The sequence below is a fragment of the Notothenia rossii genome (assembly GCF_949606895.1).
Source record: "Notothenia rossii genome assembly, chromosome: 5".
Taxonomy (NCBI): Eukaryota; Metazoa; Chordata; class Actinopteri; order Perciformes; family Nototheniidae; genus Notothenia; species Notothenia rossii.
This window is the reverse complement of record NC_136903.1, coordinates 21,211,034-21,236,695: the sequence shown is the minus strand read 5'-3', so window position 1 is coordinate 21,236,695 and position 25,662 is coordinate 21,211,034. Positions and strand designations below refer to the sequence as shown.

Here is a 25,662-nt window from a genome sequence, read left to right as displayed (position 1 = left end):
TAACAGCTCTATGGGAGGATCCAATAAAGTTAGCCAAATGTGCCAATTTTGTAATTTAAGGAAAATATATATGAAAACAAAACACTAAAGTATTTAAAAAATGTGCGAGTTATACTTCTTAATTAAATAAAAAATAAAGTAGGTCAAAATCAATTTAAAATAAGGTCCTTTATTATGGAGAATTAGGGGGTTACTGTGTGTGTCTGCCAGGCGCGTCTGGCTATGTATTTATTTATGCATAACACTTTATGTAAAATGTAATGTTTGAAGTGCATGTGTGCAATTATGATATATGCCCCACCAACGCATAAGGTGCAGAAACGTTCTTTACATCTGGACCCTTTGAAGCTTTTATGAGCTAATAATGGGAGGGTAATACAAGCTGCCAACTACAATAGGGCTGTGAGAGACGGCATGTGAAGCATGAATCTTCTTCTTCACAAAGCTACGTAATAATACCACATTCTAGGCTTGTATAATTTCTTTCGATAGTGATGTAAGGGAGGGGTAAAATAAGTTGCTACGCTGTTTACGTGCACTGACGTAACGTCGGGAGGAATGTCTCTGCCCATGCTCACAAGGACAGGAGCAGATGAGCCAGACTGCTGCAGCTGATAAATGTGATGTAATGTTGCCTGTTTAGTGAATACGAATGGCTGTCTGTGCCAGGCTCTGCGGAGTGGGTCAGTCGCGGAGGTGTCGGCGGCGACAGCGGCAAAACCAGCAGGGTCAGGGGAGCGATTCTGACATGGACGAGGAAGAAGAGGAGCAGATCGTGGGGCTGAAGCAGAGCGACGCTGGCGGCGGCGGAGGCCCGGAGTGCGGAGCCGCCACTGCAGGGCCGAGTGACGCTTGCGAAAATGGCAGCGGTCATGTCAACAGAGGCTCTCTGGATAGCACGAGCACGGGACCTCAACACCCGCAATCATTAGCGGAGTTACCCCCGGAGCTTTTAGTGGAAACGTTCTCCTTGCTTCCTGGAACTGCCCTACCGAATGTTGCCCTCGTATGCAAGAAATTCAGACAAATCCTTAACACTGAAACCATCTGGAGAAGGCGGTGCATGGAAGGTACACATAGCTATTAGTGGACATAGAGATACTTTAACATTATAATGCTACAGTAAGCGTTGTATTATGTTAACATATATTGACCAGGACATATTTAATTTTTGTCGACAGGTTATTTGTGTCAGGCTCGGTGGCCAGCTCTGGTTCATGGAAAATGTGTTTCCATAAAAGCATTTCTATTGATCTGTACGAGAACCGCAAAGGGGGAATAACCCCAGTGTTTGCATCTTTAGTAAAGTGCTGCTGTAAGAGATAGACTATGGCCTCTCACTGGTATAGGGCCAGCCAATCTCTGCAGCCGAAGAGACTGTTGATGCAGGATGGTGCTAACCCTGCTGCATTGTTATCATCACCACCCCACCCCCAGCCCATGTTGTTAGTCAGGGGACTGCACTATTACAGGTTTGAACAACTATGTCTTATAGTCATAACTCATACATAATAAGATATGCATACAATGCAAAATATGAAGATGCGCTGCTAAAAGAAAAATAAATAAATAATCCCAAAACACTTTTTTCCCAATCTATTCGTTTCACGAAAGTAGTGGGCAGTGCCAAAGTTACTCTATTATGACATGTAAGATATTTATTGCGAAATACTTTTTTTGGTAAATCAAACAAGAAGTTATTAATGGACAACCTAACCACACAAAGATCCATATTGTCAGCTTGCAGATCTGCTCATTAATGTACAACATTGCCCACAAAAGCTAATCAAACATAATGGGATTAATGGGATAAGATAAGATGTACCTTTTCAGGAGTTTAAAGCAGCAACAGAGTGACACTGAAAAACAGTACAGATTCACACAAGGATAATAAAATATAAAATAACATTATATAAGTAACAGTTCAAATTAGATATCACAACAAGGTAAAACGTTGATAATTAGAATGAACATATATACATATTTGAGCTTGGGTTATTACATATATTTACATGTGTGCAGATGCGATCAATACCACAAAATAGATGGTCTTGAAACAACACTGTCAGTACAAACATCAATAATAATTGTATCGCCCAGCCATACTTAGAATCATTTATACATTAAAATATTAGTTATTTGCTCATTCCAGCTTCTCTTGTGTGAGATCGCACTGCGTTTATAGTTTTCATCACATTATGAATTACATTTTGAATGCTAAAAAATGGGCCTATGTTATCTGATGTTTGGTGCACTGTGAGTTTTGAGTTTTAAAAACATGAGCAGTTGGCTGGGTTTACCATTATGCACTATAAAGGAATCAGAGAGTCAGGAAACTGCAGGCTGTGTATATTGGCAGTTTAGTTCACTTGTGCCTCAGGCCAGCTGTGTGTTGAATCTTGTGAATCATTGTGAATCTGGCTCAGATCTACTTATCGGTGTCTGCTGACTGAAGTTCAGCCCATTTTGCTGGCTGCTGTGCAAATGACCTGTTTCACTGCCCTTTGTTTAGTGCTACAACATCAATCAGAGTTCATCTGACTGTTGCCATTATTAAGTGTTGATATTTTTGCATTAATCTGCCATAATAAGTAAACACGTTGGTACAGACACTTTGAAATAATAGCATCAACAAATGAAATGTATTGTTAATTGGATATTTTCTCTTGCCTTCTGTTTTTGCAGAGTTTGGAATGAAGGAGGATCTGAGGAAGATGGAGGTGGAAGGAGTATCTAGCCGGGACATTTATGTTAAACGTGAGTTGGATTGATTGATAAAACAGCTCTCATGTCACCATTGAAATGAACTAATTAAGTATTTGGTTCATTTCTACATTAGTTAGTTAGTAAAAAAATGTTGATCATTTATTTACAATACAACACATTGTGTATCTCTTAACCACATTAAAAGTGGTTAAGTGATACTTGATCATTATATAAAAAACAATAATAAAAGAAATGTAGCCTGAAAACAGAGCTTAAAGGTGGGGAAGGTAATTCACTTCAGAAACACTTGTTATATTCCATGGAATTTAGCCGGCCCGGCTAAAATAACTGGATGGCCTACCTGCCTGTCAGCCTTCGATCTGTGCACAAACTTATCTCGTGCCCTCATTGGTCATGTGCGCGTTCGTGTGTGTTGGAGGAGGGGCTCTGTAAGGACGTCTGAAGGAAGAGGCAGATTTTTTCCAGTTGTGTACTTTCAAATTCTAGCGCACTCGAGCTGGTTTCTCCATTCTTACCTACCCTACCTTTAAGGTGCTCCCCTTAAAAAAAACATTAACTTAATTCTACTGAAAAGAGCAATGTAACAAAACAAACACAAATCAAATATAATAAAGAACCACAACATCATAAATCAGTATCAAATAATCTAAATAAATAATTCATAATTGTCTTTTATTTCTCAGTGATGGGCACACATAGTGTATCTTTCAAATATAATGGATTTGTAAAAATGTTGGCTTTTACAAACACGCTCATATTTTCTTGTGTATGTGGATTAGGTGTCCCTAATTTAGGCTGTGATTTCAATGAAAATCAGTGGTACAGCCTTTTGTAATGGTCTCTCACATATGTTCCTCATTTGTTTATCAGCAGAGATTTTGAGTTTATTTTCAAATACCAGTTGCTGCAAAACGCACCAGTCAAAGTGTTGGCACCTGTCGGCTCTTTGAATAGATTTTGGCACAATACTGCATCACATAGAGCTGCACTGGGCTGAGCCGCACTGGGCTGAGCCGCCCTCGGTCTGCGGCTGCTCTACACGTGGCTGTGTTGTGTTTATCCAGGTGTCAACCCACGGGTGAAATCAGGGCGCTTTATGAAGCTTCTCCCGGACTACGAGCACATGGACTATAGAGACGTGTATACACACTGTATGTACAATGGCCTCAACGTGGATGGCCGTAGCATGAGGGTTTGTGTGAATGGGACTTATTATTTAATTTGTAAGCAAGCAGCTGCAGCAGTGTTATTAATCCCGTATGTGAAAGGTAAACTTGTTAATAATTTAGGGATGCGCAACATGGATTTCCATTAATAATTCTCCTCAGCGCTGTTTGCTTTCATATTAAGTGTGAAATGGGAGGCCAGATTATTTGGTGTGCTGTGTGTTGTTGGGGCTGGCTGACAGGAGTGTGGTCAGCCCCTTTCTTCCTTTTGGGTCCCCATCTGGACAGACATTAAACTGACATTTAAATCTGCAGAGTCTAACCATAACCTCTTGTGTTTGTAACCCTGTGCACGGTGTAGCTCGTACTAAAGCATGGGTGTTGCATTTCAGAAACTGATGAGTCTGGTGTGATGTTGTGCTCTTGTGTTGCAGTGCTTCACCCATACAGACAGATCTTTGGCTTATGGCAGCCTGACATAGGGCCTTATGGCGGATTGCTTAACGTTGTGGTAAGTAATGTTCCTCAATTAAGACGTATGCATTAAAAAGATAATAATCAGTGTGCACTTTTTTGAAATAAGTCATTTATAATGCAGCAATAGTCAGCTTTTCCTGTCAGGAAATGTCTTTAACGGCTGATACATTATTAAAGGAATTTTCACGGGCCACAGGAGAGCTCAGTGTTTGAAGCTGGTGGTTTTATATGCTGCAATACGCAGGTTTCACTCAAGCTTGCAAAAACTCTCAGAGAATATCATAACCTCTGTCTACCTCCTTTCAACACTGCATCTATCAATAAATGCACTCAGGCCCCACTGTTTATTTTTAAATATTTTTTAAATGTCCACTCAGGTTGATGGGCTGTTCATCATCGGCTGGATGTATTTACCTCCTCATGACCCACGGGTGGAGGATCCCATGAGAAGACGGCCACTCTTCCGTATCCATTTGTGGGAGAGCAAAAAATCCACTGTGGAGTGTATGTATGGACACAAGGGTCCCCACAAAGGAGACATACAGGTGAGGGATTACCCAGCACAAAAGCTTCCCTGTGCACCAAAGAAATGTGCAGCTCTACATACTCTGGATATTTGTGTAGTTTTCCTCATTCAGTTAAATGTTGGATACAAATAAAGCATATCGCATTTAAAATATTTGTCATATTCTGTTCATTTCAGACTGGGAAGAAAGATGAATTTTCAACAAAGTGTAGCCAGACTGATCACCACCGCATGCCAGGGGGCAGACAGGAGGTAAGGAAACTGTTTGTAGCTGAAACATGTTCTTACCCATGTGTTTAAACCTCATGTACTTTATATTGTTGATATTGTTGAAATGTAAAGAATGTTTTCAGCATTTTACTGATTCCTCTAATGTGTGTAGGAGTTCAGGACATGGTTGGAGGAAGAATGGGGCCGGACGCTAGAAGAAATCTTCCATGAGCACATGCAGGAGCTCATCCTGATGAAGTTCATTTATACCAGTCAATACGAGTATGAGTCTCTACGTTAAACTAGTAGCTGTTATAAGATAAACAATAATTACAACAATGGTTTATGGGTGAATAAATAACCCATCAATTGAATTCAGCTCTGGCTAAACATTGAAAGCGATTCATCATGTGAATCATGGTGCTACATATTTTTTAAGACCTACAGTTAAATAGTAGCAAAAGTCAGACTGAATTTGTATCTGCTTTGTTTTGAAAGTAACTGCTTGACATACCGGAGGATCTACCTGCCGCCTACAATGCCCTCTGACCTGCTGCGCCCAGGCCTCTTCAAAGGCACTTACGGCAGCCACGGTTTGGAGATCGTCATGCTCAGTTTCCACGGGAATTCTGCAAGAGCCACCAAGCTCACTGTAAGTAAATCTCCTTACTGGACGGTTTTCTGCCTAACAAAAATGCCCTCATGCAAGTGATTAGTGTCTGGCAATTTATCAATTTTATATCATTATTGTGATAGCAGACTAGATATTGTGTTCCTTACAGGCAAGTGATAACATTTATGAACTTACAGTCTGCTGTAAAATATGATTAATTATCAACAATTCCACTGTGGAAAAAAAAATAAAACAAAAGTCGAGACAACTTGAAAGGATATGGCGTTCCACTAAACGTTGGGAAAACGTCTACCATCAACGTTTTTGCCTATATCTACTTGTCTTTCATCATTTCTTTATAACTAATGCTTTTGATGTATTGTGATTTTAAGGGTGTCTTTTATTATCTGGCCGGGGACAACAGCTGGAAATGAGCAATGTTGGCTAAAGCTGCCCCATTTACTTTTTTTTGACAGTTGATTATGGGGGCTGTCCACGACACTATAAACCAATAAACTAAACCAAAAACCCTACAATACATTTGCATTATCTTTGGTTAAGAATATCATGATATTTGATTGATTCTTTATATCACTCAGCCTTAATGTTGATTTTCTATGGATGAATTATTGTCCCTTAAATGTACTCTCACTCCTATCCTCCCCTTCAACATCTATTCTTTTATTATTTTTAACAGACACTCCCACAAACCAAGTGCCTTTTTTGAGTTGAACATTCACACAATCCTGACCAAGAGGATATCACGTTAACCCACAGAATGAGTCGGCTAGTGTTTAAAATTATAATTGTACTCCTTCCTGCAGGGAGACCCCAATGTTCCTGCAGGGCAGCTCACTCTGGATGTTGACCTGAGTCGACCTGTGGTCCTCCCAGACTTAAAGCATCAGCGCAATATAGAGGAGCTGTCCCGGCTGGTACTGGGGGTACACGAGGAAGTCCAGAGGGCACAACAACAACAACAGGCCATGGACACTGCTACAGCGGAGGGGGCCTGCAGTGATGTCACCGCAGCAGGAGGTGTGGAGGCAGAGCGAGTTACCGGTACAGACTGCCCCCCGCCGGAGCCCAGCAGCAGCATCAGCCCTCCTGAATCCCAGCCCTTCGTCCTGCCCCTCGGCGTTATGGCTCGCAACGAGGTCTACCCTCGCACCTGCAGGCAATGGTAAGAACTCAGCTGTATGGTAAACTGCATACAGTGTAAATTCCAAGTATATGTGGATTGATTGTAGCTGCCTTTGCTCCAGTTACAGTGGTGAAAGACACAGTGTGCCTATTGTTTCAGATTGTGGCCAACAGGCTGAAATCATATTGGCCTCCAATGAATGCTTGTCAGTATGCTTGCTAAATGTTTGCTACAAAAATTTTGTTTGATAAAAATGCACATCCAGAATTGTAGACAGTTTATTTCTATTGTACTCAAATGTACAGGCTAAAAAAAACTTTATTTCATAAGTTTAAACATTTATTTAGGATGTGTTTAGATATAATAAACACAGACACATTACAATGGAAACATACAGTGGGGCAAAAAAGTATTTAGTCAGCCACCAATTGTGCAAGTTCTCCCACTTAAAAAGATGAGAGGCCTGTAATTTTCATCCTAGGTATACCTCAACTATGAGAGACAAAATGAGAAAAGAAAATCACATTTGTGTTTGGGATCATTGTCATGCTGAAAGACCCAGCCACGTTTCATTTTCAATGCCCTTGCTGATGGAAGGAGGTTGTCACTCAAAATCTCACGATACATGGCCCCATTCATTCTTTCCTTTACACGGATCAGTCGTCCTGGTCCCTTTGCAGAAAAACAGCCCCAAAGCATGATGTTTCCACCCCCATGTTTCACAGTAGGTATGGTGTTCTTTGGATGCAACTCAGCATTCTTTCTCCTCCAAACACGTCTAGTTGAGTTTTTACCAAAAAGTTATATTTTGGTTTCATCTGAACATATGACATTCTCCCAATCCTCTTCTGGATCATCTAAATCAGGGGTTGCCAACACGTCGATCGCGAGCTACCAGTAGCTCGCGGAGGTTTTCCGAGTAGCTCACCAGAGGGCGCTAAAGTGCAGTTGACATGTTGAGACATATTTATTTATGTAGTATATTTTGAGAGTAAGAAAGATAGAGAAAAAGAGATGTAAGATGCAGTCATGACAACTGAGGAAGGTCCGTCAAAGAAGAAATCTAAAATATACTACTTTCATGACGAGTGGGAACATGAATTTTTATTTACGAGCATCAAAGACAAGTGTGTGTGTTTAATTTGTGGCTCGAGTGTTGCGGTGGGGAAGAAGGGAAATGTCGAGCGGCACTTCACAAAAACTTTTCAAAGGAGTATCCCGCCGGCAGTTGCCTTCGCGTTGAGAAGGTACAACAATTAAAAGCTACGCTACAAAGGCAGCAGTCATTGTTCACGAAGCCTGCCAAGAAAGCTAGCCTAGCTACAGAAGCATCGTTCCGAGTCGCTCAGTATTTGGCAAAGAACAAAAAAGCTTTCACTGATGGCGGTGTTCTTAAGGGAGCGATGTCTGTTATGGCAGAGACTTTGTTCAGAGACCACAAGAGCAAGTCGGAGATAATGTCTGCCATTGACGATGTGCAACTGGGAAACAACACTGTGGCGAGGAGAGTGTCGGCGCTGTCAGTGGATGCCATGGGACAGTTGGAGCGGGACATGGTCAGGTGCAAGTGGTTCTCCATACAGTGCGACGAGTCGGTGGATGCGAGCGACACAGCTCAGCTGTCTGTGTTCATCCGGATGGTGTTTGAGGATTTTACGGCGAAAGAGGAATTTCTGATACTGCTTCCACTCAAAACAACAACAAGAGGTGTGGACGTGTATAATTCTATTAAGAATTATTTCATAAATAAAGGCGTGCAAATGGAGAAGCTTGTATCCATAACAACTGATGGAGCCCCGGCTATGAGAGGTCGCCACAACGGTTTTATCGCAAATTGTAAGTCAGATCCATATTTCCCACGTTTCCTGAGTTACAATTGCATCATTCACCAAGAAGCACTTTGTGCCAAAGTTATGGACTTCAATCACGTCATGAAACCTGTGATACAAATAATAAACTCTATCCGAGCGAAGGCAAAGCAACACAGGAGCTTCAAAGTTTTTCTTGAGGAACTGTCAGCTGAATATGGAGATCTCCTTCTCCATGCTGAGGTGAGGTGGTTGAGTAGAGGGAAAATCCTAGAGCGCTTCCTCTCCTTGCTGAATGAGGTAAAGCTCTTCATGGAAGAGAGGGGGGAGGACACCTCCATCTTATCTGATGCTGGTTGGGTACTTGACCTGGCCTTTTTGACTGATCTGACAGGAAAATTAAACCAGCTTAACCTCCAGCTACAAGGCAATGGTAAAACAGTATGTGACATGATTAGTGCTGTAAAGGCCTTTAAAGCAAATCTGTGTCTATATCTCCAGCAAGTAAAGGGAAATAAATTGCATCATTTCCCCTCTGTTCAAAAAGTACTGCAGGAGAATAAAGCTGCTGCTGGCTTTCTTGACTTATCAAAGTACTGTGACTGCTTAACTAAGCTTGGGCAGGAATTTGAGGACAGGTTTCTTGACTTTAAACAGCTTGAGCCCTGTGCAAGTTTCCTTGCTAACCCATTCAACATCGTGGATGTTACTGACATGTCTGAGCAACTGGCCAGCCTTTTCAGTCTCAGTGCTTCAGAGTTGGAGCTGGAGATAATCAATCTCCAGAATGACATTCAGCTGAAAGCACATCAGATGGACAAAGATTTCTGGAAGCTATTGGACCCAGAGAAATTCAAAAACATTCAAACTGCTGCACTGAAACTGTCCTGCTTATTTGGGTCAACATATCGCTGTGAATCAGCATTCTCTGATATGAACTTTATCAAATCCAAATTCAGGACAAGACTTACTGATGAACACCTCAATGACTCAATCAGAGTGAATTTGTCAGGATACACACCCCAGTACAGTGCTCTGGTGGATGCTATGCAGTGCCAGGTGTCACATTAGCTGAGTCAGGAGAAAGACAACAATGCAGTGACAGACTGAATGTTTGAAGACATATGTTTGCTTGATGCAAGTTGAGAAAAGCACAAGCCATATTCCCCTTTTACATGTGACACAAATTTGTGAAATGCTTGAAATAATTTAAATTATAGAGCTAGAAATGTTATTATTACAATTAGGAACTTTGCACTCTTATCTGTAAAACTGTTTACTGTAGTTATTGATGTTAAAGCAGAACTCAGTATTGCATGGTGATTATTTGTCTTTTTTTCTCTTCATGAGAAAGTCAAGTTTATTCATGTTAATGTTAATGTTTTTGCTCTTGAGTCACGAATGTGATATGTGCACTGACATCTATATAAAATAACATGAGTAGCTCTTGGCCACTTTCTTTTTTCAAAAGTAGCTCCCGGTTAGAAAAAGGTTGGAGACCCCTGATCTAAATGCTCTCTAGCAAACTTCAGACGGGCCTGGACATGTACTGGCTTAAACAGGGGGACACGTCTGGCACTGCAGGATTTGAGTCCCTGGCGGCGTAGTGTGTTACTGATGGTAGCCTTTGTTACTTTGGTCCCAGCTCTCTGCAGGTCATTGACTCGGTCCCCCCGTGTGGTTCTGGGATTTTTGCTCACCGTTCTTGTGATCATTTTGACCCCACGGGGTGAGATCTTGCGTGGAGCCCCAGATCGAGGGAGATTATCAGTGGTCTTGTATGTCTTCCATTTTCTAATAATTGCTCCCACAGTTGATTTCTTCACACCAAGCTGCTTACCTATTGCAGATTCAGTCTTCCCAGCCTGGTGCAGGTCTACAATTTTCTTTCTGGTGTCCTTTGACAGCTCTTTGGTCTTGGCCATAGTGGAGTTTGGAGTGTGACTGTTTGAGGTTGTGGACAGGTGTCTTTTATACTGATAACGAGTTCAAACAGGGGCCATTAATACAGTTAACAAGTGGAGGACAGAGGAGGCTCTTAAAGAAGAAGTTACAGGTCTGTGAGAGCCAGAAATCTCCTTTGTTTGTAGGTGACCAAATACTTATTTTCCACCATAATTTGCAAATAAATTCTTTAAAAATCAGACAGTGATTTTCTGGATTTTTTTTTTCTCATTTTGTCTCTCATAGTTGAGGTATACTTAGGATGAAAATTACAGGCCCCTCATCTTTTTAAGTGGGAGAACCTGCACAATTGGTGGCTGACTAAATACTTTTTTGCCCCACTGTATGAGATATATAAATGGATTTTAGAGTAAAGTAAACTTGTGTAAAAGTCCCCAGCCATTTATTGTATTCATCTATTTATCACATTAAGGCCCAGATACAACGGCCAGTCACCTGAGAAGTCGCCGACGCCGACACCGACACCGACTGTTGCGTCGCCGGACTCTCCTGCGTATTTGCAGTAGTGTGGCATGGGGAAAAATTTAGGGGAAGCCAATATTTTTGGAGGGGGGAGAGGGGGTGGTCAATAACGTAACCAAATGAGTAATTACAGCACCCGGTAACATTTTACACACATTTGTATCATACAGATGCAGGACTTTTACACGCCTGTTATCTAACCGACAGGTCCGCACGCACCCTCCAGCTGAAACTCTCTCGTCTTATTAATTTAAGCATTTTCTTATTAATTTATGCATTAATAACATAATGCAAAACCAGCCGCTCAATGCGCAGTGCAGATTCGGTAATGAATAAATAAGAAGCATTCATTCACAAACTAAATCAGGAGACCTTTAAAGTTTTACGTTCACATCAAAGTATCAGTATGCGTTGTGTTGATAATGGACGAGACCCGAGTCAGCGTAACGTTGAGACGATCTCTGTTTAATGTCTGATAACAGATAAAACAATCGGTTTTATATACATTTCCCTCACAGTGACTCCTCTCATTGGAACGTTTACACAAAGGGAAGAGGAAACGTGAGGGACACAATATACAAAAAGTAAAATCACAAAGAAAGGAAATGAAAGTCCTCACAACAATAAACTCCTAAGCAGAGCTCTCCGACCTTGCCAGGTATTTAACATTCAATAAAATGAAATACACAGAATACAATAATATAGAACACAGAATAAAATAAAATAAAACACAGAATGTGTGTGATTATACAAAATTAAATTAAATAAACCCCACTGCATATTTACATCTGCTACACTAACACACACGGCAAGTGCAGCAACAGTCCTCGTGTCTGTAATTAGTTCAGTCCGTAGTCCAAAAGTAACAAAAAAATATAAACAATCTCATCTATTCAGGTGATCGGGCCCTTTATCGGTGCTATCCGCGGTGCTGATTTTCGGATAGCAGCCCCCTGTGCTAATTAAACAACTGCAATAAAACAACTACTTCAGACTGACTAACACCTGCAGCTAAATCCAGGCAAGCAATGCACAATAACCAACAGAACCACATCAGAAATTGCACACATAGCTACACGGGCAGTTCAGGCAACAGGTATGCCACAGAGAGAAAGGGGTGTGCATTTCACTCACCCTACTTGAAGAGGAAGGCCATTCTCCTGTCTTTCATGGTGGCAAAGTATTCAATAACAATGTCATAGAACTTCCCAGCGGCCTTTAGGTCCTCCACAACAAAAGAGTCAATGGATATTGTGGCTAGGTTGACAAGTCTGTCCTGTCCACACGTGTTCCTCAGATACGTTTTGATCCTTTTTAGACAGGAAAAGGAGCGCTCTGCTGATGTGCTGGTGGCTGGTATCGTGAGCATGAGCTGGAGTAGCTTGTAGACCTCGGAGAGTGTGCTCTGTAGGTCATCCTCAATAAGAAGCTGTATCAGCTCTCCTGGTGGCTTGTGAAACAACCTGTTGTTGTACAGCATGTGCAGCTCATTCCTTAACTTCTGCTCATCAAAGAATGGATAGGTGTTGATCAGCTGAGCCAGCTCACTGCTGGGAAATGCAGCAGGCTTGCAGAACGATGCGAATGATGTGTGTTCCAGTATCCGAAAAAAGTTCAGGTGCTCCATATCTGCAAATCTTTGGGTCATGTGCAACACTATGCCGTCAACAATCTGGTAGTAAAGACGCCGGAAAGACACAACCGTTTCCTCGTCACCTTCTTGCTGGTGCTGGTTAAACCCCTGGTCCAGGTCATCCCAGCCGCGGCGACGTCGTTTACGTCGGGGCACAGGATCGCAGACTGCTTTGACCGTGTCATCGTAAATGCGACTGAATGTCTCATCTGTTCTTGTGGCTTTGAGAGCGCTGAGAGTGCTCATGATCCGATCCTGGCATTTTTTGATGTCCGCCGTCTTGCTTTGCAGAACCTGGAAGAGTGGTTCTGTGAGTCCGAAAATGGACTGAAAGACCCCGAGCAGGAAGGTGAAGTCAAAATCCTCAAGTTTTCGCTTCAAGGAAGCACTCTGTGCAATGGTCTCTCTGTCCCATCCCGGCTCTGTCATTATCCTGTCAAAAGGTGTGTACTGCGCGGCTTTTAAAGTTCCACCTCACAGCAGAACCCCCTGGTACACGCACAGCTCGATCAACTTCAGACAGTAGTGCTGATCTCTTACATGAACGTGAGAAAAAATTGTGGAAGGCATCGAGATTGGCAAAAAACAGTTTGGCTGCTTGAATGTTGTTTGTGCGTTGACCAAATTTAATTTGTGAGCATAACAGTGGATGAATAGCGCATTGGGGCAGTGTGCTTTCACTAAAGCCTGAACGCCACCGTGCTGTCCGCTCATGCAGCTTGCTCCGTCATAAGTCGGACAAATCAATTTGTTTGTTGGACTGTAGTTCCCGATGGCTCTCATGACAACTGATGTTACAGCTTTTGCATCTCTTTCTAAGCTGACATCAAAAAAGCCGAGGAAACGTTCACACACACTGCCTTTTTCATTCACGTATCTGATTATTATAGTGAGTTGGCACTTATTGGAGATGTCTGATGTGTCATCCACTTGTACAGCAATGAAAGGACAAATCTTTGTTTCTTTATCAGTCTCATCCTGGATACAACGAGCTATGCTCTCAATGATGTCATTTTGTATGGTGTTTGACATACCGCTGAAGACGGTTGACGATCCCAAGTGCTCCGCGAGTGCAGTGTCAAACTCTGCAAATGCACGTACCAGCTCTACGAAATTGCCCCTGTTAGAGCTGCCAGCGGCCTCATTGTGTCCCCTGAATGCTTGCTCTTGACGCGCAAGGTACAGGGCAGCAATGATGAGTTTCCTCAGAATATCCCGGTTCTTTTTTACTTTTTCGTTGTGCTTCTTTGTGCTAATGGTTCTTGCTATATCCAGAGCCTCGTCAATCCTGACGCGTCCCAAAAGCTTTAATTTCACAGCACAATCTATATGATTTTTGGATTTACCGTGCCTCTCAATTGCCCGTGACAGGTTGGCAAGGTCGATGAATCCTGAAGTTGCCCAAGGATTGTTCAGGGAGCACAAATTTTTGTCAAAAAGAAGACATGGCCAGCAAAATAGACGCTGAAGTTTAGCGCTTCCAGTTAGCCACTCCGTGCGGACATAATTGTCCTCATTGAACATCCGATTCCATCCCTTATTCCTCTGTGTACACAGCTTGAGTGTGGGCGTTGGCCTGTCATCTGCTTTTAGTTGCAGCTGTAGCGGAAGTTTATTGAAGTTATGCTTAATTAAGTACGCCAAATCTCCTCCCTCCATAATGCTTCATTTGCTTGATAATTTCTAACGGCGGTGATGACAGTTACAGTACTACGTAGTAAAACTGATGTTGATGCGATTTGATTGGATTGTGAGGAAAGGGATTTTGCCTCACAATCCAATCAAATCGCCAGCCTCCAGGGGAAGCCGGAGGCGGCCTGCTTCCCTTGGCATGGCCCTGACCAATCACAGGTTGGCAGGGGCATGACCTGGGCCTCATCTGATTGGTCAATCCCTCAATTATTTTCACCAAGGGAAGCCAGATTCGGCTGGCGTCCTCTCGCAACAGTGAATGCAATCTACTGTTTCACCATAACATCTAGAGGGGCGCTGTTTGTTTCTCTCTTTGTAAAATACTCAATGAGAATGGGGGAGAGACGGAGAGACCGTCCGTCAGGAACACACAGCAAAGGAGAATTACCGAAACAAAACAAAGTGTTTTTATTTATTTATTTAAATTATAACTACAATCCGAAAAAACAGGGGAAGCCTGGCTTCCCTTGGCATCCGGGAGAAAACGCCACTGCGTATTTGCCGACTTCGCGCACTGGAACACACCGCAAATCCGAGCCGAGCACGTATGAACTGCGCATGCGTGAGTGGCAATAACTCTCCTTACCAGCAGGCGGCGGTAGTGTGTATTCATCATTCAAAAGAGGGAACAACCGGAAAAAAAAGAAGAAGAACAGACTCCGTGATATAAACAAACAACAAATGGCGTTTTTCTTTCCATGTTCACTCTCGTCCATTGAAAACATGAACGAACAGGAGCTCTATAAACCGATGAGGTGAAATAGCCGTCCGTGTGTGTTCCATCTTCCATTTTAAATCATTTGTTTACCTCCCTCACTTCCGTTAACGCTTCTCATGCACTGATTCGCTAGCTGAACAGCCAATCAGTGTTATCCCTTTGTCCGACTTCCTGTGGTGTTCCCGACGCCGATTCAGAAAAGGCGTCAGGTCGGCAGAAAAGACCCGCCGGTGCTGCGCACACCACTCCGAATAGGGCGTGTCCACGCTCATGTTCGGCCCGACTCCCATTTACTGCCGATTTCGGGCCGGTGTATCTGGGCCTTTATACATTCAACAGGCACTGTGAAAGATATTACATACGGAGCTGTGAAAAAATAGGGGTCAGAGGGAGCATCATTTTTGGACCATGATATAGCACTTTTTACAGCATTCCTTAGCATTATCTGCTATTGATTTCTGTACTCACAGTTTGATAAATACATTGAGATTGATGTCCTATGTAGCAGTGATTGATTGATGTTTTTCCATTTCAGCTTCTATGGAACAGGCCTGATCGCTGGGCACGGCTTCACCAGTCCGGAGCGCACCCCGGGGCTCTTCGTGCTTTTCGATGCAGACCGATTTGGTTTCATCTGGTTGGAGTTGAAGTCTTTCAGTCTGTACAGTCGCCTGACGGACAACCTAGCTCATTCTTACGCCCCGAACATGGAGCGATTTGAGGCCATGCTGGGCAACATGCAGTCCTGGACATCCTGATGCACGATGTTTTTAGTCTCGCCCCAAAATACAATGCATAATAACAACCAGTTGACACAAATCACCTCTGTCCTCAGCTGACAGAACATCATATCACGATAGCTCATGACCTTAACTCACGTTCTATCTATATGTTTCACAAACATGGGTCTAATTAAGCTAATTATTTCACCTCATTTATTGTATCAGTTCACCTCAGTATGACCTTTATCCTCCAGTGCACAGGTCAAATATTAACCTTTTTTAATTTATTAATTTATACCCTGCAGGGGAAAAATTATAACTCGTACCACTTATAAAGGATCAAACTGTCGTGCCTCTGATTCTAAAACCATGTCTGTACTTGATAGTGCTTGAAAACAATAAAGATGTCCAATGTATTCTACTATATAGCATTATAGTGAGTTCAGTGCCCAACATGTTTAATTGCATTTTGCTTTTTGTTTGAATCTCATCGCATCTCACACATAACTTTAATCTTAACAAGATGTTTTATTTTCATTGAGCAGCATGCCTTGATTTTAATTTTGTTTTGCTTTAAAAAAAACGACAGCTTCTCAGGTGTTGTTCTCTTGGCCAGAAGTCAGTGAAAAGCAGGACTTGAGTATTTGTGTATACAAAAATGTAACAATTGACAAGAGGTCTCATCAAACACTGTAGCTACATCAGGCAGTTTTGCCCTTTGAACTTAAGAGATAGAGACTTGCTCCTGCTTTTGGTTTGACATCAAACATACCTTTTAATGTCACCTCACTTGACATAGTATTATGTCATTTGGAAAGATGTATTGTACTGCAATAGAATAACATAACCTATACATAAGCTGATCACAAATGAAACAATTATACAGTTTTGTGCTTATATAAGGATGGTTTAAATCTTCTCTTACCTTTAAAATGTATTGCATTTGTTGTTTGTTTAAATGGCTGACGTAATGTTTGCCTGGCTTTATACCTGCAAAGCTATTCCTCCAGTTTTCCAATTCGTTTTGAACTTGATTCCAGACTAACTGAACATTATACAAACAGCTCAAAGTGCATCTCAAAGAACCAAGTAAGTGTGTGTGTGTGTGTCTCATTACAGCCTGAAGGTGTTGCCCAGTAGCTTTCTTACCCCAAGTGCACTTTTCTGGGCAGTAATGCGAAACATTTAAAATCACTGGCCTGCACTTTTATATCAGACTGCTGATTTACTAAAATTTGCGAAAAAGAAATGGTCTGCTAAAGCATCGTTGACTTAAATTTATTTAGTTTTATTAGTTTCCTCTCAATTGTTTTGCTATGTCTGACACCCTCTGTACTCTGCTATTTGAATGATTTGCCTTTGGAAAAATGTGTTGCTTTGTACTATTTTCAATGTGATACACCTATTTTTGTCGAAAATGAATTGCCTATTGAACTGCTCACACGGGACTTCAGGGAGCTTTTCAGCTTGAGCGCTCTTCTCGGTAAAAAGATAATTAAAAAAACTGAAAAAAACTAGACTGTATTTCTTCTTTGGTCTCATGTTCACCTTTCATACCTCAGTGTTGGACACATCACACTGTGTGTGTGTTTCTTGGTGCGAATTGAGAATAAAAACGGCCTGACATACACAGTAACGAGTGAGGGAAACAGGCACATAATTCAGTACAATGTTTCACACTGCAGTTTCAGAAGATTTTTATTTGATAGTGGAATCCAGATTATTAAGTATATTTCACAGACTAGAAGTATCCCACTAATTAAGGAGGCATTTATTTTCAAGCTTCTAGATTTTAAAGAAGTATTGCCTTAAACTATCTAAAATAAAAGGTTATTACCCAACATTAAACATTTTAGTTAAATTGTGTAATTTGTAAAACAAAATTGAGGATCTCCTTCCCAAGTTTATTAAAATGCAGATTGCCACAGATCACCAGAAAAATGTTGATTGTATTAATGAATATTATGCAATGCCTTTTGACTGACTTTTTAACAATGGAATCACTGAATCAGAAAATGATGGAGAGGAGAAAGGTGACGGAGACTGTTCTACAGCTCATTGCGCTCCATCTTCTCTTTGTGTTGTCGGATCTTTTCTGGGAGAGTCTGAGTCAGGAAGACAAACCGCTTCTCCCTTAGGTGCTGGCCAGCTACCTGCTCCTTTAAATCAATTGACAAGTATTCTTCTCCTGTGCCGTACTTTGGCCAGTGGGCCAGCCCATCCCCATTAGGAGACCTTAACAAACACACACAATCAGTTATAAAAACAGTCTTATCTCCATGTGTGTATTATCTTGTAACAAAGGTAAATTCCTACCCTGTGCGAGCAAAGTTGCTCCAGTAGCTCATCATTTTTCTGCTAAGCTGTTCCTCCTCCTCAGTGCATGGCGCTAAAATTGGGATAATCTGTTAAAACAACTTGCAGATCTCTGGTGATCTATTAAAATAGTGATTTGTATATTTCACTTACCGGGTAATGTGACATGGGTAGTTGTAAAGCACAATCCGAGAACTGTAAAGATCTCATCTCCGTGGTCACTCCCAACAAAGCTTGGCCTTCTTGACTTCAGGCTTTGTGGAGGATACTGGTACTCATACAGGTATACATCAGCACCTGCATCTATTAATAAAGGATTGGACATGAGATATTTAGTTTTTTTAAATGTATGGCAAGAAATATTTAACAATGGTTCCTCAAAATATTTGCATGATAAATACCTCTGTGGGCAATAGCGGTCTTAATGGCAGGAATGTTAAAAATCATATCCCCTAACAGCTCGGTGAACCCGTCTCTATTTTTCACACGATCTTCACCCGTTCCAATATATTCCTCCAACACTAACTCTCTAAGAATTGCATCTTCGGGCTGGAAAAAATGAACAAAACATCTATCAAAGATGTTTCAACATGATGTATATTGTAACATTGTAATGTCCAGAACAGTCTGTCTTACATTAGGGAAGAAGAGGAACAGAGAGTTCATCAAATGCTCCTTATCCATCCCCTCTGTCCAGTTTGGAGGAGCAAAATACTTAGGGAAGACAATTCACATTTTAAATAAGCACAGAGACAACACATTAGCATGTTTTCATGGGCAATTGTTAAGCTCTTCAGTCACATAAACATCAGTGCTAATTTAGCAAATGCACTTACACCAGCAAGCATCCAGCCCCCTTCATCATTATTAATGCCGGTCATGAACGGTACGGTAAGAAGTTCATGTGTACGGAACAGCTCGTCCACTGTTTTTCTCAGGAAGTGTCCATCAACATTTACAGAGATTCTCAAGGTTTGATCCTTAAGAAAAAAAATTGTAAAAGTAAAAGTTGAGATAAATACTTAAAACATCATGGAAATCTAGCAGAATATTCCTATTAAAAATTATTTGCATTCAATATCTCACCTCTCCCAAAGCCTCAATAGTTGTTATGTCGACGATTCTCATGCAATCAGCGATCTTCTGTGTGCTTTCGAGGCTACAGCCAGACATATTTGCCACCATCTGAGGAGATATATGTGGGATACATATTAACGACTTAGGAAAAGAAATGTGTTGTGCACTGAAGAATGTTTACACACACTTATAATTAACCTGTGCTACTGGTAGAGGATCATTTGCAACAAGAAGATCCATTCCAGCAGTGCCACTCTCAGCAATGGCATGATGGAAGAGGCCATCAGACAACGGTGAGAGGAGCTGTTGATTCAAGGAACAAAGAAAATGTAAGGTTCTGATGACAGAAGTAACTTTGAAGTGATTGTGATGACGTTTTTGTTGTATTCAACTGCAGATTGATACTTACCAGTAGAGATACGCTCACTCCGCCAGCAGACTCCCCAAATATTGTAACTACATCTGGGTTTCCTCCAAAGTTGTGAATGTGCTGCTGGATCCACCTCAGAGCTTCTACCTGGTCCAGCATGCCAAAGTTCCCAGACATGTGCTCATCTCCAGTGCTGAGAAAGCCCAGAAGTCCCAAACGGTACTGGATCAGAACTACGACCATATCCTGGTAAGCAGCCAGGGCGGAGCCATCATACGTGGAAGCTGACCCCATAGCAAACCCTCCACCATGAATCCAGACCATGACCTGGTAAGGTAATGTAAGCCCTTAAACTTTTCAACAAGCAATGAAGGCACATTCTTACTTAGATTCTCGATAAACCACATTAACAAAGTTAATATGACTAAATATAATAACACAGATTGTGACATCAATCCCTACTTTGATTGAGCTAAGTATCGCTGGTGTTTTCTTTTGTTTTATTCAATTCTCTTTGGTTTTCTAGCTCATCATGCTATAATCATGTGTATTTTCTCCATTCCTGTTCTTGTGTCCTCTCGCAATTATCACTGGCCCCGTGTATCTCCTAATCGATATAACCGGCCTGCTCTTGTCTATCCCACATGCTCCACTGAGATCCAACAGCTAGTTGCAGGTGGCCTGTGGAACTGCCAGTCAGCTGTTCCTAAGGCTGACTTCATCTCTGGCTACGCTTCCCTGCAGTCTCTGGATTTCTTTGCTCTCACGGAGACCTGGATCACTCCATCTAACACATCCACCCCAGCAGCTCTCTCCACAGCATATTCCTTCTCCCATACACCCAGACCCTCTGGCAGAGGAGGTGGCACAGGTCTCCTGCTCTCTCCCAACTGGAGCTTTTCCCTCTTCAAGCTACCTAACTTCACTCCTTTCACCTTTGAATTCCATGCCGTCACAGTAACCCATACTATACAATTAACCATTGTTGTTCTCTACCGTCCACCAGGCGCCTTGGGGGACTTCTTGGAGGAGTTAGATAATTCTCTCTCACACATCCCTGAAACTGGCCCTCCCGCTGTACTTCTCGGGGAATTCAACCTCCAGACAGGGAAGATAGACTAACTAACATCTCTGTTAACCACCTTTGCTTTCTCACTGTCTCCATCCCCACCAACTCATAACGCTGGCAATGTCCTTGATCTCATATTCTCAAGGAACTGCACTACTTCTAACCTCTCTGTAAACCCGCTCCACACATCCGATCACTTCTTCATTTCATTCTCTCTACCCCTTTCCAAGCATAACAAACTAATCTCTTCTAATTCTGCACCTGTCCGCCGCAACCTTCGTTCCCTCTCCCCCTCTACCTTTGCCTCATTGGTGCTCTCAGCCCTCCCTTCCTCTGACTCGTTCCAACTCCTGGCTCCAAACTCTGCTGCAGAAACTCTCCTCTCTACTCTCTCATCCTCTCTGGACTCTCTCTGTCCTCTCACATCTCGGCAGGCTCGTCAGTCCCCTCCTGCTCCCTGGCTAAATGACGCACTGCGTGCTAATAGAACCATCCTTAGGGCAGCAGAGCGGAAATGGTGGAAATCCAAACACCATGACGACCTCCTAACCTATCAGGCTCTCCTCTCCTCTTTCTCTGCTTCCATCTCTCAGGCAAAAAGCACTTTCTTTCAAGATAAGATCCAATCTTCCTATTCCAATCCCAAAAAACTATTTTATATCTTCTCCACCCTCTTGGACCTCCCCAAAGCCCCTCACCCCTCCTCCCTTCTGTCAAGCGACTTTGTTAACCACTTTGAAAAAAAGGTTGATGATATTCGCTCTTCTTTTTCTGACTCACCTTTACTCACCGCTGGGTCACCAGACCCACCTGTCACCCACACACTGACCTCCTTCTCCCCTCTCTCTCCAAGTGAGGTTCTTACCCTCGTTACCTCTGCCCGTCCTACCACCTGTACTCTGGACCCTATCCCTTCAAACCTCCTTCAGACTATCGCTCCTGATATTCTACCGTTTCTCACCCATTTCATCAACACTTCTCTAACTTCTGGTCACTTTCCAAACAGTCTCAAGGAGGCAAGAGTAAACCCTCTCCTAAAGAAACCCACTCTCAACCCGTCTGATGTTATAAACTACAGGCCTGTCTCTCTCCTCCCGTTCCTGTCTAAAACACTTGAACGCGCTGTCTTTAAACAACTCTCCTGTTATCTCCATCAGAACAACCTTCTGGATCCGCACCAGTCTGGTTTCAAGGCAGGTCACTCAACAGAAACTGCTCTCCTTGCTGTCTCTGAGGAACTGCACACTGCTAAAGCAGCATCCCTCTCCTCTGTCATCATCCTTCTGGACCTGTCTGCTGCATTCGACACGGTGAACCATCAGATCCTCCTTCGCACTCTCCAAGAACTTGGAGTTTCAGGCACTGCACTTTCCCTCCTCACCTCATACCTCAAAGACCGTACCTACAGGATAACTTGGAGAGGGTCCGAGTCCGACCCTTGTCAATTAACTACAGGGGTCCCTCAGGGCTCTGTTCTTGGTCCCCTCCTCTTCTCCTTGTACACAAACTCGCTCAGGTCTGTCATTAGCCCGCATGGTTTTTCATACCACTGCTACGCTGACGACACCCAACTAATTCTGTCCTTTCTCCGCTCAGAGACCCAGGTTGTTGCACGCATCTCTGCTTGCCTAGCAGACATCTCTCAGTGGATGTCTGCTCATCACCTCAAGCTCAACCTTGAGAAGACTGAACTGCTTTTCCTTCTGGGAAAAGATTGTCCCACTCTTCACCTAACAAACAACATCGGCACCTCTGTTGTTTCCCCGACTCAGACTGCAAGGAATCTGGGTGTGATCCTGGATAACAAACTGTCCTTCACTGGAAACATCGCTGCTACAACCCACTGCTGCAGATACACACTTTACAACATCTGGAGGATACGTCCCCAGCTGACCCAGAAATCAGCGCAGGTTCTGGTCCAGGCTCTCGTTATCTCACGTCTAGACTACTGCAACTCTCTCCTGGCTGGTCTACCTGCATGTGCCATCCGACCTCTGCAGCTCATCCAGAATGCAGCGGCTCGTCTGGTCTTCAACCTTCCAAAATTCTCCCACACCACGCCGCTCCTCCGCTCCCTTCACTGGCTTCCGGTAACTGCTAGAATCCACTTCAACACACTGGTACTTGCGTGCCATGCTGCGAATGGATCTGGCCCTGCCTACATCCAGGACATGGTTAGACCGTACACCCCAGCACGTGCACTCCGCTCTGCATCGGCAAAACAGCTCGCAGCACCCGCACTGCGAGGGGGACCCAAGTTCCCATCAGCAAAAACTTGTGGGTTTGCTATCCTGGCTCCAAAATGGTGGAATGAGCTCCCCATTGACATCAGGACAGCAGATAGCTTGCACATCTTCCAGCGCAGACTGAAAACTCATCTCTTTCGACTCCACTTCGAGCGATAGAATTACTAACAAAGCACTTATATACTAATAAAGGGCTGGCTTATCTAAAGCCAGTGGAGTAACACTTGAAATGTTTGGCTCTATGAAACCTGATGTACTTATATAATTCTGTTTTTTTCAAGGTTGTATCTTCCTGGTCGAATGCACTTATTGTAAGTCGCTTTGGATAAAAGCGTCAGCTAAATGCAATGTAATAGTAATAGTAATAGTATGGTTTTAAAAAAACCTACATTGTCACTCAGTATGGATTATTCAAAAGGAATCCTTATCCAAACCTGAACAAATTAACTGGGTATCACTCACGACATGGAGCAACTTACTGGAAGCTTGGCATCGGGAGTTCTGTCGGCAGGAGTGTAAATGTTGAGGTAAAGGCAGTCCTCTGAAATGTCTGGCAAATCCACGACCATGCCACCAAGTTTTTCCAACAGATCTAAGGTTAACTTTTTATATTGAACACACCTGAAAAAGAAACAAGATTTTCAGTGAGTATTGAATATCATTTTAAAGGAAGGTATGCAACACCTGTAGAATGTGGAGGCCTTACATGGGGGGCTGCTTGGTGGCGTCTCTCACTCCTTCCCATCCCTCCACAGGCTGGGGGGCAGCCAGTCTCAGAGCATGGCCCACAGGTGGCTTTGCAAATGGGATACCCAGGTAGGCGTGGACCCCATTCTCCTGCCCCTTGACACTCAGAGTCTGACCTCTCAGGCTTCCCAGCTTTGTGTGGACTTCAGGTGCTGTGAGGATATTAGGACTGACTCAGAATCTCAATGTATTGCAATGTATCAGTGTAACTTACCTGGAAAAATAGCATGTGTTACAGCTAAGTAGCACATATATTTCCATCATGTAGGCAACATGTGTTCATTGGCTGGTTCTAGATTATGTTGGAACAAATAAATGGTAAAGTTTTAGATAATACAAAAACTCTCCAATTGATTTCAGTCATGTTGAGCCCTATGGGTGACGTCACGGACACTACTTCCATTTATATACAGTCTAAGATAAGATAAGATAAGATGGTACTTTTTTGTCAGTATTGTCATACTGATATTCTGTACAAACTGTGAAGTCCACTGAGACAAATGTAACATTTGTGATATTGGGCTATATAAATAAACATTGATTGATTGATTGATTTTGATCCCAATTTGGGAAATTGTTTTTGTTGCAGCAGGGGTATCAAACTCAAGGTCCGGGGATCAAATCCGGCCTGTGACTTCATTTTCTGTGGCCCCACAAGAGCTTGCAAAGAATATAATATGTTTATTATATGGTTACATGATGATTTAATGAAGCACGTTGCCCATAAACTACATGTCCCACAATGCATCTCAAATTGGACTTTTCTCTCAGAATTTGACTTTTTTTCTTCTAAATATGCCTTTTTCTTAGAATGTGGCCTTTTCTCAGAATTTGACTCTTTTTTTAAATGTTAGTTTTTTTTAAATGTCACTTCCTTTTTTTTAATGTCACTTCTGTTTTTGACTCTTTTTCCAGCTTTTCTTTTGAAATCATTTTGTGACATTCTTACTGAAGAGACTTGCAATTATTTGCCCCATACTTCTGCTTTCAGACGTAGTTAATTATGAAGTTATTACCCTATCCAATAATACTCCAATGCAGAGGCAATAATGTAATATAATACATTATGTTATACATATATTTATACATAAGTTAAAACCAGCCCTTTGAGTGCAACCATAATGCTGATGTGGCCCGCGATTAAATTGAGTTTGATACCCCCGGTCTACAGTCTTTAATCTTCTTTGCCATGTTGTTTGTATAACTAAATCAAAAATAGAACTCACTTTGGCAACAATTAGTTGAATATCATCTTATATTGCATTACATGAAGACAGCAAAAAAAAGAAATATTAACTACAGCATGAACTCTTATCCTAATTTGCTCTTTGGCAGAGATGTTTCACCTTTGGACATAGGGCTCTCGGGCACGATCGTCAGTAGCTGAAAGGTCAACTCGATTGAGGCGTAAGAAATGCAAACAGGTAGCTTCCAGTCATAGACCTTTTAAAAGATATTTAAAGAAAATCAACTTCTCCATTAGGCCTACCTGCTATCTAGACTACCTTGCAGCCAGATCTGCATACAAGTGTTGCCAGGGACTTTATCGTGCAAAGAAATAAGGAATCTACTTCACTTACCATGTGGATTTGCAGCAACATAGAGGAATAAAACACACGTCAGAAAGAAGAAAGTTTGTTTTGCACGGAACATGGTCTCTGCTGGTTACACACTGCTTGATTCTGCAAACAGGAAGGACTTGCAAACCGTTAATGAAACCTCAAAAGAATATGTCTCAACTTTGACAAGTTGAATCCTGCACTTATTAACCTATGACGTGCAACACAAGGCGTGACTCTGTCGCTTTTATATCAAAGCAATTGGTCATTTACATCAACAAAAAGACATCAACAAGACTTTCCGGACGGTTAAACAGGCCATAGTAACTCCAAGCATTTTCTCGTATAGGATATTTCACATCCTTCTTTCTGTTAAGCTATAACATGATACTACGCTAGTCTGTTCATGTTTGAG

General features: G+C 42.3%; 2 protein-coding genes across 2 annotated transcripts; one reads left to right on the top strand and one right to left on the bottom strand.

The window, feature by feature from the left end:
* The first annotated feature begins 543 nt into the window (after positions 1 to 543).
* On the top strand, positions 544 to 17,380 carry fbxo31 (F-box protein 31). Its single transcript, XM_079681736.1, has 9 exons — positions 544 to 1,070; positions 2,686 to 2,757; positions 4,328 to 4,404; positions 4,748 to 4,915; positions 5,074 to 5,148; positions 5,279 to 5,388; positions 5,605 to 5,758; positions 6,544 to 6,902; positions 15,677 to 17,380. Exons 1-9 carry the CDS (start codon positions 653 to 655, stop codon positions 15,897 to 15,899), a joined length of 1,656 nt encoding a protein of 551 aa, XP_079537862.1. The 5' UTR covers positions 544 to 652; the 3' UTR covers positions 15,900 to 17,380.
* A 163-nt stretch (positions 17,381 to 17,543) lies between these two features.
* Positions 17,544 to 25,429, bottom strand: LOC307039566 (fatty acyl-CoA hydrolase precursor, medium chain-like). Its single transcript, XM_079681735.1, has 12 exons — positions 25,269 to 25,429; positions 23,648 to 23,840; positions 23,421 to 23,562; positions 19,666 to 19,953; positions 19,455 to 19,559; positions 19,266 to 19,364; positions 19,016 to 19,159; positions 18,816 to 18,893; positions 18,581 to 18,728; positions 18,333 to 18,482; positions 18,180 to 18,252; positions 17,544 to 18,098 (listed from the first exon to the last, which is right to left on the bottom strand). Exons 1-12 carry the CDS (start codon positions 25,339 to 25,341, stop codon positions 17,912 to 17,914), a joined length of 1,680 nt encoding a protein of 559 aa, XP_079537861.1. The 5' UTR covers positions 25,342 to 25,429; the 3' UTR covers positions 17,544 to 17,911.
* Between the last annotated feature and the right edge of the window lie 233 nt (positions 25,430 to 25,662).

Bases quoted from the DNA above. Each gene is read 5' to 3' on its own strand.
- fbxo31 (XM_079681736.1), top strand. From the start codon at position 653: ATGGCTGTCTGTGCCAGGCTCTGCGGAGTGGGTCAGTCGCGGAGGTGT. The intron at 4,405-4,747 runs GTAAGTAATGTT...ATGTCCACTCAG, and splicing joins GCGGATTGCTTAACGTTGTG to GTTGATGGGCTGTTCATCAT. The intron at 5,149-5,278 runs GTAAGGAAACTG...TAATGTGTGTAG, and splicing joins TGCCAGGGGGCAGACAGGAG to GAGTTCAGGACATGGTTGGA.
- LOC307039566 (XM_079681735.1), bottom strand. From the start codon at position 25,341: ATGTTCCGTGCAAAACAAACTTTCTTCTTTCTGACGTGTGTTTTATTC. The intron at 19,560-19,665 runs GTAAGTATCAAT...TTGAATCAACAG, and splicing joins GAGTGAGCGTATCTCTACTG to CTCCTCTCACCGTTGTCTGA. The intron at 19,365-19,454 runs GTTAATTATAAG...ATATCTCCTCAG, and splicing joins ATCCTCTACCAGTAGCACAG to ATGGTGGCAAATATGTCTGG.